The sequence below is a fragment of the Hemibagrus wyckioides genome, linkage group LG05 (genome assembly GCF_019097595.1).
Source record: "Hemibagrus wyckioides isolate EC202008001 linkage group LG05, SWU_Hwy_1.0, whole genome shotgun sequence".
Taxonomy (NCBI): Eukaryota; Metazoa; Chordata; class Actinopteri; order Siluriformes; family Bagridae; genus Hemibagrus; species Hemibagrus wyckioides.
This window is the reverse complement of record NC_080714.1, coordinates 21,056,363-21,076,075: the sequence shown is the minus strand read 5'-3', so window position 1 is coordinate 21,076,075 and position 19,713 is coordinate 21,056,363. Positions and strand designations below refer to the sequence as shown.

General features: G+C 36.6%; 1 protein-coding gene across 4 annotated transcripts; it reads left to right on the top strand.

Moving 5' to 3' along the window:
• The first annotated feature begins 1,227 nt into the window (after window positions 1-1,227).
• Window positions 1,228-19,226, top strand: LOC131352538 (uncharacterized). 4 transcript variants are annotated; one of them, XM_058388700.1, is made up of 12 exons: window positions 1,228-1,296; window positions 1,408-1,472; window positions 2,452-2,799; window positions 5,269-5,490; window positions 6,632-6,961; window positions 7,031-7,237; window positions 8,363-8,486; window positions 11,644-11,674; window positions 11,762-11,842; window positions 11,949-12,037; window positions 14,379-14,415; window positions 14,632-15,482. In XM_058388700.1, the coding sequence occupies exons 2-12, from the start codon at window positions 1,418-1,420 to the stop codon at window positions 14,707-14,709; spliced, it is 1,602 nt and encodes a 533-aa protein (XP_058244683.1). In that variant the 5' UTR covers window positions 1,228-1,296; window positions 1,408-1,417; the 3' UTR covers window positions 14,710-15,482. The 4 variants fall into 4 exon arrangements, with proteins under 4 accessions (XP_058244683.1, XP_058244685.1, XP_058244684.1 ...); XM_058388702.1 differs by lacking the exons at window positions 1,228-1,296; window positions 14,379-14,415; window positions 14,632-15,482 and adding exons at window positions 17,029-17,109; window positions 17,272-19,225 and having other exon boundaries at window positions 1,307-1,472; XM_058388701.1 differs by lacking the exons at window positions 1,228-1,296; window positions 14,379-14,415; window positions 14,632-15,482 and adding an exon at window positions 17,029-19,226 and having other exon boundaries at window positions 1,307-1,472.
• The last annotated feature ends 487 nt before the right edge of the window (window positions 19,227-19,713 follow it).

Here is a 19,713-nt window from a genome sequence, read left to right as displayed (position 1 = left end):
CTATGTAGCTAGGACCATATAGGAATGGACATGAGCTAGCTAACAAACCTACTCGTTTAGATAGTGTTCCCATCACCATAGCTCACTCGGTTTGTTACTAACATAATTATTCAAAATTCCATTCCTCAGATAGGGAAGGTATAGAAATGTCATTTACTTGGCACCCAACAATGATCGCATAACTAAGGCAATTTTGTTTTCTTTGTTAATAAGATGAAAATTAGATCCCAGTGGTGTCATATTTACATAAAAAAAAGATGAATTATGATGAAGCCTACTAAAGAAATTATGATGTTTACAACATAAGGAACATCAACATTGAACCCAACACTGACTTTTATTTATTTATTTGTTTGTTTGTTTGTTTGTTTGTTTGTTTACTTATTCTGTATTTATTTATTATTATTTTATCATTTTTAGTATTAAATTTAGTATTTAGCATTTTTTTAATGGTTTTTAAAAGTTTGGTATCATTTTTATTAAAAAAAGAAGAAGAAGAAGAAGAAGAAGAAGAAGAAGAAGAAGAAGAAGGACAAATAGTGCAGAAACAAAAGCCAAATATTTCCTGGATAGTGTTATAAATAGAAAACAATTTTTTTTGTCTTGTTTTGTTTTTTTTATGCTCTTTTATTACAATTTACATCATGACATTGTTTTTCAGTTGTTTTATTAGGGATATACTGTATGTAAGCTTGTCTTACCACACCTTCATGAAGTCATTACCATGTACTTCTTTTTTTTTTTACTTTTACTTCTTTAATGTTTGTCACCATATTGTCAGTGTTGTGTAATTTTGGCAGTTCCATAATGTACTATTTCTAAGGGTTTTAGAATTCTTAAAAACTATAGCTGTATTTTATATCCAATGTGCAAGAATTTTATGGAAAAAACTGACTAAGGCATAGCACTGTATATAATGAAGAAAATTGATTTTCAACTTATTTATGCTTATGTTTGCTATTATTATTATTATTATTATTATTATTATTAGTAGTAGTAGTAGTAGTAGTAGTAGTAGTAGTAGTAGTAGTACTATAGCCAGAAATGACCATTTATAAGAAGGCATATATACGAGGGTTTTAGGGTTTTTGTTATCATATAAATAACGAAATCTGGTGTGTTTGCTGTTAGTTTTTTTTTGTATTTTTGTATCTTTGTATTTTTTTTTTTTGTATCTGACCTCTTGACTTCACTGCACTAGTGAAATAACGTATGAACAAAAAGAGGAAGGAAACAATGTTTTTCGTCCATGTAACCCAGAAACATAAACTTCTGCTCTGTCCATGTGTTCACACTGTAAGTAACTTTTCTCAAGGATTACACTTTTTTTTTCTTTCTGAACCTGGACATTTTATGGACATTAAAGCAACAATTTTACAAAAACCTCTTATTATATTTATCTCACAGAAAAGTTAAAATGCTGCTGGGATTTGCTGGTGTTCTGCACTTGATCTTTCTGACACATGCTCAAGGTACTGTCTCTTTCTTCCTGCATTTCTTATTATTATTGACGTTGTACTGTATACAACGGCAAAGTTTCAAAATCAATTCATTTACTGTCGATAGATTAGCATATAAACAAATGTCCTATTATTTATGTTAGCTGGTATGTTCATAAAACCATGACAGCGAGAAGAAATAGCATGTGTAATGGAGCATTTTAGTATATTATTGGATTAGGTAATAAACTCTGTTTATTTTATTTTATTTTTTATTTTTTTATTTTTTGTACAAGCGTCATTTTGAATTGACAGGAAATCATAATAATAATAATAATAATAATAATAATAATAATAATAATAATAATAATAATAATTATTATTATTATTATTATTATTATTATGATTTCCTGTCAATTCAAAATGACGCTTGTACAAAAAATAAAAAAATAAAAAATAAAATAAATTATTATTAATTATTATAAGAAAAGAATTATGGATAGTATTTATTTATTTTTCCTGTATAATTAATATATTTTTTAAACATTTAAATTAAATTTAAAGATTAAGCTTAAATGATTAAATATATGAAAACCTGTAAACCTTGAATAAACTGTCTCTTTCTCTCTCTGTCTGTCTCTTTCTTGCTGTCTGACTGTCTCTCTCTCTCTCTCTCTCTCTCTCTCTCTCTCTTGCTTTCTCTTGCTGTCTCTTGCTCTCTCTCTCTCTCTCTCTCTCTCTCTCTCTCTCTCTCTCTTGCTGTCTCTTGCTCTCTCTCTCTCTCTCTCTCTCTCTCTCTCTCTCTCTCTCTCTCACTCTCTATCTATCTATCTATCTATCTATCTATCTATCTATCTATCTATCTATCTATCTATCTATCTATCTATCTATCTATCACTCTCTCTCTCTCTTGCTTTCTCTTGCTTTCTCTTGCTCTCTCTCTCTCTCTCTCTCTCTCTCTCTCCCTCTCTCTCTCTCTCTCTCTCTCTGTGTGTGTGTGTGTGTTTTGCAGCCTCCCCTTATCAGACAACCTTGCCTGTGACATGTGAAGATGAAAACATCTGTACCCCCACAACGTCACATGTGTTTATTAGGTGCTCTTACACAAACACCAGCATCCAGACTGTGATCTGGTTCAGTCCTAAACAGAAAGAGAAATGGAAGAATAGGAATTATCCAGAGGATCTCACTTTGGATTCCGACCTAGCTGGTCGTGTGAATCACACCGAGACCCTAAACTCCAGCACTCTGACAATAAGAGATGTGAGACTTGGAGACTCAGGAGAATATCGTTTCATACTCGTTACAGCAAACGGAGAGAAATATCTCAGCTCGATAGCCGTGAAGCTAACAGTGACAGGTGATATTTTATTAAAATAATAGATATTAGATTGGGTAGATGATTTATTCACAAGCTTCCAATTTTTTATCCTTATTTATTTATTTATTTGTTTGTTTGTTTGTTTGTTTATTTGTTTGTGTGTTTATAGCAGTACAATATTAAAATGAACAAAATCACATTCTTTAGACCTTTATACTATAAATATTTGATATTTAATATAAATATAATATAAATATAATATAAATATTATATATATATATATATAATTTATATTTAATAAAAGTAATCACATTAATTCCCCCTCCATATTTAACAGAATCCTACATAAACATTTATAAATTACATGCTAGACATTATTCCAGGTGTCATCATGACATGCTTTGTTTCACTTGTTTTAAGTTGTTGTTGGGGATTTACTGTATGTACGGTTGTGTTACCACACTTGCCTGAAGTCTTTACCATGTACTTCTTCTTCTTTTTATTTTTTTACTATTACTTCTTCTTTAATGTCACCATATTGTCAGTGTTGTGTAATTTTTTGTCAGTTCTGTAATGTACTATTTCTAAGGATTTTAGAATTCTTAAAAACTATAGCCGTATCTTATATCCAATGTGCAAGAATTTCAGAGTGTTTACAAAAGAGTGTTATAGCACTGTATCTAATGAAGAAAAAAAACACATATTACAAGTCATGCCACTTTATAGACACAACACAGATATGTACAGTAAATGTGCTGTTTGTTTGTTTTTGGAGCAGAATTTTAGTTTAGGGCGGCACAGTGGTTTAGTGGTTAGCATGTTCGCCTCACATCTCCAGCGTCCTGGGGCCGAGTCTTGCTCCCGGTCACTGTGTGTATGTGTGGAGTTTGCATGTTCTCCCCGTGCTTGGTGGGTTTCCTCCCACAGTCCAACAGTAGCTCGTCTGTTGGATAGGATCACACGGGCCAGCCTTCGCTCCCCACGTGCATCAATGAGCCATTGCTGCCCATGACCCTGTCGCCAGTTCACCACTGTTCCTTCCTTGGACCACTTTTGATAGATACTGACCACTGCAGACCGGGAACACCCCACAAGAGCTGCAGTTTTGGAGATACTCTGATCCAGTCTTCTAGCCACCACAATTTTGCCCTTCACTTGCTCAAATCCTTACGCTCGTCACATCACAACAACATTGAGGACAAAATGTTCACTTGCTGCCTAATATATCCCACCCACTAACAGGTGCCATGATGAGGAGATCATCAGTGTTATTCACGTCACTTGTCCGTGGTCATAATGTTATGCCTGATCAGTGTATAATAATAATATTAAGTATAAACAAAACAGCAAAAACATCCACACTGTGTCAAGACTATGACAAGCAATTAGGGGTAACAGAGAACAGGTGTAAGTGATCATTGGGACATGTGACATGGACATGTGACATGCTAGGGCTGATGGGTAACATAGTTCAGTGTTGATTCCAGTATAACCGCGACACCATTCAATGATCTGCCTTTTGAGCTGGAGAGATTTTTATTAGCTTTATGTTTGGCTATTATTTTAGATAGATAGATAGATAGATAGATAGATAGATAGATAGATAGATAGATAGATAGATAGATAGATAGATAGATAGATAGATAGATAGATAGATAGATAGATAGATAGATAGATAGAAGGTGTCGCTGTAGCAAACCATAAAAATGGTTAAATGGTGTAAATGGTACTGGTGCTGGAGTTCTGGTTTTCTGAAACATAGAAGAAGAAGAAGAAGAAGAAGAAGAAGAAGAAGAAGAAGAAAAAGAAGAAGAAGAAGAAGAAGCATTACAGTACAATGGATTTTTTTCTCTGCAATATCTCAGCTTAGGATGTTGGAGTCAGAGCACAGGGTCAGCCATGATACAGCACTCCTGGAGCAAAGGGAGTTTAAGGGCTCGAGTATGGCAGCTTGGTGCTGGTGCTGGGGATTGAACTCCTGTTATTTTAGCTTATATCAACCAGAGTACAAGTAAAATATATACAGATTTATGAATATGATAAAAATCTGCTGAAAGATATGCACAGGTTGACTAGCTTTAATAGCCAGGATTATCGAACCTGAGCTCGGAATCCTGTCTTAAAAAGGACATGCATTGTGCTTTTACATATTTTCACAGATTTCAGAAAAATCCAAAAATCTGTCATATTACATGTGAAATTAATGAAAGAAGAATTATATTATGACAAATGTTACCTGCTGGAATTTTTCTCTGTGAATGTTACTGACAGATTATGTAAGCTGTCTTGAAAGGCTTAAGGACAGGACCTAAAACAAGCAATAAAACAAAGTCAAAATGATCTGAATATTATTATAAAAAGTGAAAAAGCTCTTTGTTTGGCAAATGAAAATCGAAGGCTATTGCAGCCAAGATAGAGTTAGTTACATTTAATGTCGTTCCACTTTCAGTGCGATTCTAATCTTCCGACCCAAACAAAGCACTGTATAAATGCTGTAAATGTATTCAGACCTGCAGGTGAGGATACATCCAGGCATCACGGAGCAGGAATTACGTCTCACCTGTAACACTCAGTGCAGACTGACTACAAACTGGAACTCCTGGTGGAAGGATGGCAAGCGTATAAACGCTAAACTAAACACCGAAGCGCTTGTCTTATCTGCTGATGATGGAGGAAGCTACTTCTGCTCGGTCAAAACCAAGGCAAAGATGATCTATTCCCCTGCAGTGTGTGAGTATGAAGTCATTTGTAACGGTGTATATAAAGTATGCACAGAAGAAGTAATGCATGAGTGGATAGATGTTTACAGATGTAGCACAGATTGGTGTGTATATATATGATGTGCACTGACCTCCTCCATTTTCTAAACCCTTATGTTTTCTACTAGCTCCCAAGACTGAGGTCTTGCACCAAATGAACATAAAATAACTGCCACTAGAAGTAAATTTACATCGTTCACCTTTCTCATCTTTGGCGACTTTTATTTGCGTTTGTTATGACCCCTGCTTTAGCTGAAAAAGAAAAAAAAAAAAAAATCTAACGAAAAACGAAATCTAAATAAAACGAAAATCTTTATGAAATGTTGGCACCTCAGGAGTAGTCTAGTTAAAGTCATGTTAGCTTATATTAAACATCTGGCATTAGATCATCATTAGTACAGAATATTATCATAATAAATATATTTACAATAAACAATGCAAATTAAAAATAAAGAAATAATAACAATAATAATAATAATAATAATAATAATAATAATAATAATAATAATAATAATAATAATAATAATAATTATTATTATTATTATTATTATTATTATTATTATTATTATTATTATATGGGTTTCATCTGAGTTTACATTTCTGGCATTTGGCAGATGCTGTTATCCAGAGCGTCTTACAGAAGTACTATCAGTGAATACATTGATACTAGTTCACTAGTTCATGGACTAAGAATAGCATCAGTCTAAATCTCTGGTGGGATGTAATGCAGCGAGAATTTCGTCATTTGAAAAGACTGCCAGTGACTCAGCTGTGGAGACATCTAGGGGAAGTTCATTCCATCACCGAGGTGCCAGAACAGAGAAGAGTCTTCCTTGTAACCCTTTAATTATTAAAGTTTAACTTAAACTTAAAAGCTGTTTTCTGAGTTACATTTACTTCATTTTAGCCCACCCTTTAGCCAGAGCCAGTTACAGAGGTGAAAGGATGTTGCATTTATTGTATTTATACATCTAAGCACTTGAGGATTGCTCAAAAATCCAACAGGGACAGCTTGGCAGTGCTGGGATTTGAGTTCCCAACCTTCTGAGCAGTAGTCCTGCATTATGTAATGTTTTTTCAACCTAATCTCCTCAAATCCATGGCTCTTGCAGGTGTCTGGAAACAGAACTGCTGGAATGTGACTTATGTGCAGAGTACAGTGTGTGCTTTCAAAGGTTCATCGGTGAGCTTCCCTTGCACTTACTCATATCCCAGTGGACAAAAAGTCAATAAAAGCTACTGGACATTCAATCAGAAAGACGTGAGTCTCTTGGAGCAGTTTGCAGGTCGTGTGGAGTTTGTCGGAGATCAAGAGAGTAACTGCACTCTAAGACTGATTGACCTTAAAGACAGCGACTCTGGAGATTATCGCTTTCTTTTCTCCACTCATACCACAGAGCCAGTCTTCAGTAGCTCACTCAGGGTCCAGCTGATTGTTACAGGTGAATAAATGACATTTGTGGATGTTGAAAAGTCCAAATAGCGTTCCTCATTATGTATTTGTGTTGTAGATTTCCAGGTCAGGGTGAGTTTTCTCAGCATGTCAGATGGACAGACGGTAGCACTGAGCTGTATCACCAGCTGTACTCTTCCTAAACATGCGTTCAACTGGTACCAGAACAGCCAACGTGTAATGAACAAACTCACCAAATACAACAATCTGTATCTGGATGGACCTAGCTACAAGGACAGAGACACATACACATGTGCAGTGAGAGGTCATATGCCTTATTTTTAGTTGTCTATATGCATGTTTCAATCGTTAAGCATCCAAAATAGCTTCTGCAATCCCAAGTTTTATATCATCTCACTTTTTAAAAAATGCCTTGGTTAGTGTTTTGATGGTGATGGTGAAGAGCAAAGACATCTTTAAATCTTTAAACATCACTCAAGCAGGTTGAGGCCATAAAGAGTCCTTTAGTAAGCACTTATTGGGGGTGGAGTCATCCTTGGAGAGACCACACCCATCAGGATAGAAATGTTTCCTCTTAGGATAAAATCAGAATCATCTAGTCTCTAAAAATCATAGTGATCATGCTGAATTATTAGAATTTTCTTATAAAAGTGTTTCATTTCACTTCTCATCACTTATCACAGTGAGCTTGAATTAATTTTACACACTAAATATCATATTATCAAAAAACCTTCTTTGGAAGACTTTCCTGTGTCAAAAACAGCTTTATCTGAGACTGGTACAAAATGCTAACACTACAGGATATATTTAAAAGAAAGAAAAGCTCAATATAGCATTAACTCCACATCACTTTTGCAACCTGTTTACCAGTTTAAAGGCTCCACCACATAATTCCCTGTTTTAGAACAGACAGACATTGAAATATGATTACCGAACTGTTGTACTTTTACAAAAACAGATTATGTCAAAAGGAAATAAAAGGATTATGTGAGTCAGAAAGCCTAAGATAGATAGATAGATAGATAGATAGATAGATAGATAGATAGATAGATAGATAGATAGATAGATAGATAGATAGATAGATAGAGGCTATGATAGAGAAAAAACTTCCCTGTCTCTCACAAATCTACTGTACAGTAAGTCTTTTTGAGGATAAATTGTTTTGAATGAATACATTTCATGATTGTTTATGTAAAATATTTGGAACCTCTGCAATACAACATGTTTGTCAGAGAAGACAGTCATTTGAGTTAATAAGGAGACAGAAGACAATGCAGCAACTTTATTTGGTCTTTCTGAGACAGAAATCAGCCTGGCTAGACTATAACTCAAAACCAAATACAGGTGTAGCAGAGTGTGACACCATTGACTATTGTCTTGCATTCTGAGGGTTATATTATGTGCTTTATGTGTTTGTTTCTCTGCAAAGATATTGACATGCAGAACGTTACAGAAGCTCCAGGTGGTGAATGGTGGTGGATTCAGTATGCGATATGGGCAGCAGGGGGATTCATGGCTGTTTTAACTCTACTTATTGCTATTCAGCTCATCAGGTGAGTAAGGGAGGGTATACACCGATCAGCCATAACATTATGAGCAGTGAGAGGTGAAGTGAATAACATTGATTATCTCCTCATCATGGCTCCTGTTAGTGGGTGGGATATATCAGGCAGCAAGTGACCATTTTGTCCTCAAAGTTAATGTGTTAGAAGCAGGAAAAATGGACAAGCGTAAGTTTGATAAGAGCCAAATTGTGATGGCTAGACGACTGGATCAGAGCATCTCCAAAACTGCAGCTCTTGTGGGGTGTTCCTGGTCTGCAGTGGTCAGTATCTATCAAAAGTATTCTTTAAGTCCTGTAAGTTGCGAGGTGCTTACTTACAGAACTGTAAGGATCTGCTGCTAACATCTTAGTGCCAGACACCACAGCACACCTTCAGGGATTTAATGGAGTCTCGATGGGTCAGGGCTGTTTTGCAGCAGAAGGAGAACCAACACAATATTAGACAGGTGGTCATAATGTTATTCCTGATGGGTGTATATATTAAGTGGCCAGAAGGTTGTGCACACCTGACCATCACATCCATATTTGGGCTTTTGTACAGTATGTTCTAGAGTTAGGACTTCCTTCATTGGACTTAAGCTGACTCGTAACCCTTTCCAGCATGACAACACCTCTGTGAGGTCCATGAAGATTGATATGGAAGAACCCTCTAAACCCCACTGAACACCTTTGGGTTTAACTGGAATGCTGACTACATGCTAGATTTCCTCACCTGACACCAGTACCTGACCTCATTAAGGCTCTTGTGGCTGAATGACCACAAATCAAAGTCTAGTGGAAAGCCTTCCCTGTAGAGTACCAGCAAAGGTGGACTAAATCATACAAAAAAAACCAACAACACTCACATACATACATTATATTGCCAAAAGTATTCGCTCACCTGCCTTGACTCGCATATGAACTTAAGTGACATCCCATTCCTAATCCATAGGGTTCAATATGACGTTGGTCCACTCTTTGCAGCTATAACAGCTTCAACTCTTCTTGGAAGGCTGTCCACAAGGTTTAGGAGTGTGTTTATGGGAATTTTTGACCATTCTTCCAGAAGCGCATTTGTGAGGTCACACACTGATGTTGGACGAGAAGGCCTGGCTCTCAGTCTCCACTCTAATTCATCCCAAAGGTGTTCTATCGGGTTGAGGTCAGGACTCTGTGCAGGCCAGTCAAGTTCATCCACACCAGACTCTGTCATTCATGTCTTTATGGACCTTGCTTTGTGCACTGGTGCACAGTCATGTTGGAAGAGGAAGGGGCCAGCTCCAAACTGTTCCCACAAAGTTGGGAGCATGGAATTGTCCAAAATGCCTTGGTATGCTGAAGCATTCAAAGTTCCTTTCACTGGAACTAAGGGGCCAAGCCCAGCTCCTGAAAAACAACTCCACACCATAATCCCCCCTCCACCAAACTTTACACTTGGCACAATGCAGTCAGACAAGTACCGTTCTCCTGGCAACCGCCAAACCCAGACTCGTCCATCAGATTGCCAGATGGAGAAGCGCGATTCGTCACTCCAGAGAACGCGTCTCCACTGCTCTAGAGTCCAGTGGCGGCGTGCTTTACACCACCGCATCCGACGCTTTGCATTGCACTTGGTGATGTATGGCTTGGATGCAGCTGCTCGGCCATGGAAACCCATTCCATGAAGCTCTCTGCGCACTGTTCTTGAGCTAATCTGAAGGCCACATGAAGTTTGGAGGTCTGTAGCGATTGACTCTGCAGAAAGTTGGTGACCTCTTCGCACTATGCGCCTCAGCATCCGCTGACCCCGCTCCGTCAGTTTACGTGGCCTACCACTTCGTGGCTGAGTTGCTGTCATTCCCAAACACTTCCACGTTCTTATAATACAGCTGACAGTTGACTGTGGAATATTTAGGAGCGAGGAAATTTCACGACTGGATTTGTTGCACAGGTGGCATCCTATCACAGTTCCACGCTGGAATTCACTGAGCTCCTGAGAGCGACCCATTCTTTCACAAATGTTTGTAAAAACAGTCTGTATGCCTAGGTGCTTGATTTTATACACCTGTGGCCATGGAAGTGATTGGAACACCTGATTCTGATTATTTGGATGGGTAAGCAAATACTTTTGGAAATATAGTATATATACATACATGTGGGTGTGTAGTCAGGTGTCTACATACAGTATGTTTGGTCATATAGTGTGTGTACTTGTTATCGTTAAAGCATAACGCAATTCTTATGCATGTTTGCCGATGCTTAACGAAATCTGATGCTAAATTCAGGTCAGTACACAGAAGCACACTGCTAGCGCTAGAAAAGTGTGTAGGACTGACTGAGTGACATTTTGTGGTGCGTTGGTGTATTTTGTATATATTTCTGGCAACATAATATTTGTTGCAGAAAGCTGTTTGCTCGTCCTTTCAGCTGGTCTAAGATATAGATGTGTGGTGGTGTAACAAACAAATAGATCATATCTGATTTAATAAGATAGATTAACATGCATTTATGTACTTTTATATGCCAGAGAGTGACTTTATTAACTGGCCTACATTTGTGAATTTTGCCGGTGAAGCTCAAGAGCAAGATCTGATGGAGTTCTTTCATCAAAATTTTATTATACAAACATGGCAACCACTTCAGCATGCTAGTGTGTATGCTCCAAGATCCCCCAAAGTTCTTCCATTAAAATGTCCTAAGATTTTATTACACAGACATGACCATTCACTATGCTAGTAAATATTATTAATGTGCTAATAACATTCAAAGTACAGCTTGTCTACATTACTACACTAATAGTTGTATATAATATATGTATGATTGTTTCAGCCTTAATCCTAATTCCTGAGTCCTTTCACAAACTATAGCACTAAAGTGTATAGAAAATGGGAAAATATATAAGTTTTTTTTTTTTTTCCACACATAGCCACAAAGGGGCTGAGTAAGCAGGAAAGAAGTTACTTTAGTGTAAACAGGGAGCTGATGTAAGCAGATGGCTAATCATGATTTGTCCTTTGGAGGCATTGACGTCAGTTGTACCAAATATAGTCCTGTCCCGATTCGAATAAGAAGTCAGAAATCTCTGAACTGAAAGATGTTGCAGTCTATAAATAACAAGCTGTTATGCTAATTAGACAAAATGAGCTGATGTAAATAAAGTGCAGAATACTGTTTGTTTGTGTGTTTAGGAGGGCAAGACGAAAAAAGAATGATACCCAGGTATGAACTTTCTCTAAACTCTAATCTGTCATTATCCTTCTCTTTCTCTTTCTGTGCTTAAAAGTATTTTAAACCCTCCAATCCTAGAGTATTTCAAACCCTGTAGATGATGACATATACACAGGCCTGGACTCTATGACCATGTCTTCCACTTATGCTACTCTTGGAGTAAGTGTTCATTTCAACATGTGTAAATACTGTGTGTGTGTGTGTGCGTGTGTATTGCAGTGGTCTAAGTGGTCTCTCGGCTTTTTTGCTGTATTTTAATTTTCAGGATGTAGAGGATTCACTAACAGACACCTACACTACTCTGAGCTCTGCAAACCGGTCCTCTGAGTACAGCACACTGTTTATTTATTCAAGGTATGATGTTCTCAGCCACCCACACACAACACAACACAACACAACACACTGGAGCAAAACATAAATTTAATATTCTAAGATTTAGATTCTCCAGAGAGAAAAATTACCACTCTTCTACCACTCTTAACCAGACTATTCTTATTTGGACTTCAAGCATCAAAGGTATAAAATGTTTACCAGGTTTTTGTTGAGCAAAAAAAAATGTAAAATAAATAAATAAATAAATAAATAAATAAATAAATAAATAAATAAATAAAGATAAAAAAAAAAGACAAGATAAACGATGTCAGATCTTTTTTTTTTATTGTTAATGTGATACAGCAAGCAACAGAATTCAAGTGAAAAACAAATAAAAATAGTAATATAAAAAAAAGCAATATCCTGGTTGCACAAGTGTATACACAACAAAACTTTGTTAAAATTATTATTATTACTTTTTAAATACAACCTTTTCTTTAAACCCTTTTTCTTTGATACTTCCTTGCAAAAATGCTTCGGGTCTATCAGATTGTGAGGGAATATCCTGTACACAGCCCTGTTTAAGTAAATCCCGGCTCTGATTTGGCGGTTCCAAAACTTTGATCTTCTTCCAAAGCCATTTCTTTGCTGACTTGAAAATCATTCTTCATCATCATTCTTCTCACAGACCTGCAGGTTTTATGGCAAAATACTCAGGTATTTGGAGCTGTCCGTAATTATTCCCTCTATATTGAATAGAGCCTCAGTCCCAGCTGAAGAGAAGCAGCCTGATAGTGTGATGCTGACACCACCATGCTTCACTGTGTGCATGGTGCTCTTTGGGTGATAAACTGTCTTGTATTTGCAATAAAAAATAATAGGCAAAAAAAAACCTTTAAGACGTTGTGACATGGTTTACAAGAAGCTTGCATCACACTTTTTCCCTTTTAATTAAAACAATGCTGTGGATAACTATTACAAAGATATTCATTGTAATATTTAGGAAATTTAATGAAATGTTCCACTCAGACTCATACACACACACACACACAAACACACGTACACACGCACACACACACCCTTCCTGTTACTCAACCAAATTTGCGTGCAGTCTGCAGTCCTCATGATTAAAGTGGAAGGCTAGACCTACATCCTCTTTTTGAGTGTCTATTTTAAATCTGTGTGCATGGTGCCCTGTGATGGACTGGTCTTCCATCCGTGATGTATTCCCAGCATATATATATACACACACACAAATGCTCAACCTGACCTCAACCCAAAAGAACACCTTTGGGATGAATTAGAGACTGTGAGCCAGGCCTTCACGTCAAACATCAGTGCCTGACCTCACAAATGCACTTCTAGAGGAATGGTCAAAAATTCCCACTACTAAACCATATTACATTCATCTGCATGTAAAGGCAGACATCCAAGTTTTGGAATGGCTCAGAGTCTCCGCTCTAATTCATCCCAAAGGTGTTCTATCAGATTGAGGTCAGGACTCTTCCACACCAAACTCACTCATCCATGTTTTTATGGACCTTGCTTTGTGCACTGGTGTACAGTCATGTTGGAACAGGAAGGGGTCATCCCCAAACTGTTCCCACAAAGTTGGGAGCATGAAATTGTCCAAAATGTCTTGGTATGCTAAAGCATTAAGAGTTCCTTTTACTGGAACTAAGGGGCCAATTCTAACCCCTGAAAGTAACACCTGAATTCAATGATTTGGAGGGGTGTCCCAAAACTTTTGGCAATATTGTGTGTGTGTGTGTGTGTGTGTGTGTGTGTGTGTGTATGTATATGTATACATATGCATTAATCCAATGTTTCATTGATTTGGTCAACTTTCTAGAAATTGTGAGAAGTGCTATTAGAGGAGGTTCAGGGGAGGGAGTGAGAACAGGATAGTCATTAATAACTACTGGGTTGCCAGATTGGGATGGTTCAAGAATTTTCCAAGGCCGCCAAGATCTTGGTTTCATAGCAAATGTATAAAAATGAAATCTGATTTAAGTTTAAAGACAGAATGTCTATGATGTACAAAATCATTTCTATTCTAATACATATTGCAAAAAACTGAGACGGTAAAGGATGATAGAGTGAATAATGTCTGTTCATCTGTAACATTAATAATGACTCTGTCCAGGTTAATGTCATTACTAAAGATACATGATACACACACGACTCGTAAAAGTACAAAAAGTATAAAAAAAAGTACAAAAAGTATAAAAAAGTCCTTTTACAGTGTATAATCAGATACTTTTTAACCATGAGGTTAGTCTGATGCAGCCAGAAACTCAGTTTTAACTTGTTCCAGGTTTGAAAATAAAACATATATAAACAAACAATGTCTAATCTGATGTTGCTGATCTTGTGTGTTCAGAAAGACCAGCAGCACAGAGACAGACAGACGCACTCAGGTACTGACCTTATTTATTAGCCATAAAATATAATCTATTTGTGTGCATTTATTATGTATGCACTGTTATTGTCTATGTTTAAGAATGATTAACATGTGCACACATTTGTCTGTGTGTGTGATGTGTGGTGTGTCGAAAAAGAGGAATCATATAGAGATTTAGTCATAGATTATTACATTTAATAAAAGTTTTTTTTTTTTTCTCTCTCTCTTTTAGGTTGCAAAGGTTTCAGCCAGTACCGTACAGAGAGAAGCCTCAGACTCAGCATATGAAAATGTAGAATGTAAAATGTAGAATTTACATTCACATTCAATACACAAGTTGTGATCACACTACACATAATATTTAAATTAGTATGTGAAATGTGTTGAGTCATGGCCAAAACAAACAAACAAACAAAAAAACAAAAAAATAAGTGGGCTTTAGTCATTATATGTGTGTGTGAAATCAATTCAGTTTTATTTCTAAAGCTTTTTTTTTTTTTTTTAATTTTTTACAAAAGACGTGAATAGAATAGATGCAAAATAAAAAAGCAGCTGTATAGATTAGAAATAAATATAAATAAATAAATGAGTAAATAAATAAATAAATAAATAAATATTTTTTTTCCCAGAATAACCTATAAACAAATAATTGATTTAAACCACAATGATTTATTTATTTATTTATTTATTTAATTAATTAATTTTATTTGTCTTGTGAGCTTCATATTTGATCTCACTGCAGCATGTGGGTCCAATCTCACAGTACACCTCTAATATTCATGATTCTTGTACGATAAATCCCAGTTTCATTACTTCTCCCTGTAATACCTCACCTGTCCACAAGAGTACTGATTGTCTTGATTTGATTGATTGACCTCATGTGTGGTTTATTAGTTAAAATACATAATAAACCTCTACTGCCATCGACTGAGCAGCTGCCATTTTATGTATGAAAGAGAGCAAAGAAGTGGAACTTTAACATATTTTCTGTGCAGTTGTTTCTCGACTTAATCTTGCACCATTTCTTCTTGAAGTTTTTTTTTATTATTATTATCATTTAATTTAATAAACATTCTCACAGAAGTCCAGCCTGACCGTACTTCCAGATTTTTTCTATTACACTCGTCTTAAGTCATCTTATTTAATTTAATACAGATTAACAACATGAAGGGGGAATTTATTTAGATCATGAAGCAGGAGTTGATTGTTTGGGAGACATTTCAAATCATTTCTCAAGAGGAGGTGGAGTCTGAAGCAATGTTAATTCACTACTATTTCAGAAGGAAAACAAAATGCATAGACTTAAATTCTATGCCTCTCTAATGAATTTAAGTATGAAAACACAACATACACACAGATACAAAATGAGCAGATCTACATGGAGCGCACAGATTCAGGCCTACAGTTTTGGAAATGAGTTAAAGATTCATATGCTTTACTTCTCCTTTGTTTATTTGTTTGTTTGTTTTAAATTTTCGCCAACAATCTGACCACAAATTGGACGATTAAGTAAGGAATAAGTGTCTTCTAATATCAAATATATTCTAAGTTCTAATAAGCTTTAATATCTAAATCTATTTAAAAAAAATATATCAGCATATTTATGTCTTAAACATTAACTGGTTACTGACCTATTGTACACAATATATATATATATATATATATATATATATATATATATATATATATATATATATATATATATATATATATATATATATATATATATATATAACTCTCAGACCAGAGAAAGCTTTTGGGCCTACTTGTATGTTATTTTATTTATTTAATTATTTATTTGGTTTTTATTTTTGTTTATTTATTTTTACGTCAAAAAGATGCTAAAATCTCCATAAGACAGCGTGAACTTAATGCAATACCATCGGAACACCACTAGATGGCGGTGTTTTGTCAACTATGGCCCCAAACAGAACGAGACGGAGTACCATATTCTACATATGGAGTTTAATCAGTACTGGTTCATCTACCAGTCTATAGTTTAGTGTTGAATATTGTTGATTTCTTAAGCACTGCAAACAATCTCATAAGAAATACGGTCAAACACAACAAGTTAAATCTTCTATTTCTCTTTTCCTTCATAAATCTGTGTGCTCAGCTTGGCTTTATTATCGTTAGAGACTGTTTTCCATCATTGTCAACTCAGCAGTAAGTCATTGATGGAGAAGAAAGACAGAACAGAGCGAATAGAATGGAAATGGCAGACAGAGTCATGGTGTGACATTTTCTGGACTGTGGGCACAACCGTGTTGTGTCTCAGCTTAAACTTTGTAGAAGGAGCTCTGTGATGGTGTGTGTGTGTGTGTGTGTGTGTGTGTGTGTAGGTTGATGTGAGGTCATGGCATTAGCCAATCTTCTGTCTATAAGGGGTGACTTCAGACCAAGTAACACTGTGGGCAGTTGAAATCTCTCTCTCTCTCTCTCTCTCTCTCTCTCTTTCTCTCTCTCTCTCAGTCTTTTTCAGTAGGACACAAAGGGCTGTTGTGAGCTGTTGTTTCATGTTGTCATGTTGTCCTGGGCTATGTTAAACCATAAAGAGTTTAGTTTCAACACTGACAGGGATTAATAGCACTTAATGGAAACATCTGCTCTGTTTCACTCCTTGCTCCAGGTATCTTCTGATAAAAACGAGACAAATTAGCAGGTAATACTGTTAAAGCCTAAAGATAAAGATGCCTTTTTCATCTATACTGTGAGTATTAAGCAACATATTTAAAATACAGAAATACCATTATGTCTAGCAGCTAAATTCTAGTTTCAGTATTATAAAACCCTCACCTTCACCTTCTCTTTCTGTTTGCTCTTTTACTGGGTTTCATCTGTCCTTTTCTCCTCATGTGTCTGTTTCTACTAGAGGTACCTATCAAGCAAAAATCCTGGGAGCAGGCAGTCACATATGATGTTCATTAATAAAGGAGTGGACTCATCGGATTCAGCAGATTGCATGCCCTGTGCTGCGCTATGCATTTTCTCATATGTTCATTCATTCCTCTTCAGTTTCTGATTTATCCAGGTCAGGGTCACTGTTTCCTAATATATGTACCAAGTATGTTTGTTATTAGGAAATATCTTGGGCAAAAACCTAAGAGCTGCAGCTCCAGGTGGGATTAGTCATATTTTCTGAGGGAGTGGGATTTTAAAATACGGTCTAATTTGTAGTAATGTTTGATAACATGGAAATTTTAACTAGCTAGCCTACCAGTCTACATTATACCAAGTATTAGCTACGTCAGAATTCTCTGGCAGTAACCAGGAACTGGGAGGCAGCAACACTACCTGCTGTGCCACTGTACCACCAACTGATACTCAAACTGCTTCATAAGGCAGCCTAGCACAACCTAGCTAGCTAGAACTGTCTGTGCTAGCAAACACTTCTTTCATCATAAACATATTGCCCAAAGTTTTGGGACACCCCTTCAAATCATTGAATTGAGGTGTTGTTTTTCAGGGGTTGGGCCCTTAGTTCCAGTGAAAGGAACTCTTAATGCTTCAGCATACCAAGACATTTTAGACAATTTCATGCTCCCAACTTTGTGGGAACAGTTAGGGGATGACCCCTTCCTGTGTACATGACTGCACACCAGTGCACAAAGGATGAGTGAGTTTGGTGTGGAGGAACTTGACTGGCCTGTACAGAGTCCTGACCTCAACCCGATAAAACACCTTTGGGATGAATTAGAGCAGAGACTGTGAGCCAGGCCTTCTCATCCAACATCAGTACCTGACCTCACAAATGTGCTTCTAGAGGAATGGTCAAAAATTCCCATAAACACACTCCTAAACCTTGTGGAAAGCCTTCCCAGAGGAGTTGAAGCTGTTATAGCTGCAAAGGGTGGGCCAACTCCATATTACATTCATGTGCATGTAAACGCAGACGTCCCAAAACTTTTCGCAATATAGTATAGTTTGTGATCAGTTTAGAGCTTTATATAGTTGAAGGAAAACTGACAGTTTAAATATGAATGAATTTTTTTTTTTGTAAAATGGTCAAAAATAGACCTGCAGTTGACTAAAGGACTGAGAGACTCATTGGCATATGCACACATACACACTTACAATGGTGTCCATAATGGCTTTGATTTTTTTTCTTTTTTTCACATCATTTTTAAAGCTGTGAGCGTTTTTGTTGACTCCCACTCCCAGTCTTGTCCTCCTTTCAGGGAGCTCTTTATAACACTTCTTTTCTCCTACTGAGTGACACAGTGATGAATGCAAACAGCTCTTTCTTTCTCTCCCTGACTTCCTCACTGGACATTCTTCTTTCATTAGTAAAGAGGAAGCTGGTGGGTGATTTATTTGAGGACTTGATCTGTGTGAGGGCGACTGAATGTGACTGTCCGGCTGTGTAGAGAAAGTTGGAACAGGTGCATATGCCTTTTCTGCTTGATGAATGAAAGAAGAGTGAAAGACTTTGAATGAGCAACAACTTGGGCAAAGGAATGACATGCATGGATTGAAAAAGTGTGTTTTGATCACTATGTGAACCCTAGTTAAAGTTCATTGTTTTAAATTCAGCGTTCACTTCAGCAAATAAAAATTCCACTGGAGATTATGTATGGAATAATACAATAAAAAGTACAGTAATCACTGACCTGGTGGTATGATGTGGCCTGATGTGAAGCAGGGTTACTGTTACCACCCCTACAATAACAACATGCCTTGAATTGTTTTATTCCCAATATACAAAAGAAATTTGATCTCATCAGGCATTTTATCTGTTTATACTTGTGTTTAATGCTGTGGAACATCTGTGAAATGATTTAGATGAATTTAATGGCTGATGCCTATAAACATAAACCTCATACAGTGTGTGTGTGTTTTGTTTATCACAAAAATGGAGGCACACAATTGTATAGAATGTCTTTGTGTGCCGTAACATTACAATCTCTCCTCTATGGAATTAAAAAGCCCAAACTTGTCCTAGCATGACAATGCTCCTGTGTACAAAACGAGATCCATGTTCAGCACAGAGCCCTGAACTCAACCCCGCTGAACACCTTTGGGATGAACTGGAACACCGGCTACACACCATGCCTCGTCACCTGACACCAGTACCTGACCTTACTGACCTGACCTTGTGGCTGAATGAACACAATTCCCTACAGCTCCTCTCTGCAATCCCCACAGCTACTCTGAAATCTAGTAAAAATCTTTCCTAAAAGAAAAGAGGAGATTATTATAACAGCAAAGTGAAGACTAAATCCGCAATGGGATGCTGGTTGTGATGGTCAGGTGTTCACATATTTTTGACCACAGGCTTTATCACACTACAGTAAGGTAGAATTTACATATTAAA

Bases quoted from the DNA above. Each gene is read 5' to 3' on its own strand.
- LOC131352538 (XM_058388700.1), top strand. From the start codon at position 1,418: ATGCTGCTGGGATTTGCTGGTGTTCTGCACTTGATCTTTCTGACACAT. The intron at 1,473-2,451 runs GTACTGTCTCTT...TGTGTTTTGCAG, and splicing joins CTTTCTGACACATGCTCAAG to CCTCCCCTTATCAGACAACC. The intron at 7,238-8,362 runs GTCATATGCCTT...TTCTCTGCAAAG, and splicing joins ATACACATGTGCAGTGAGAG to ATATTGACATGCAGAACGTT.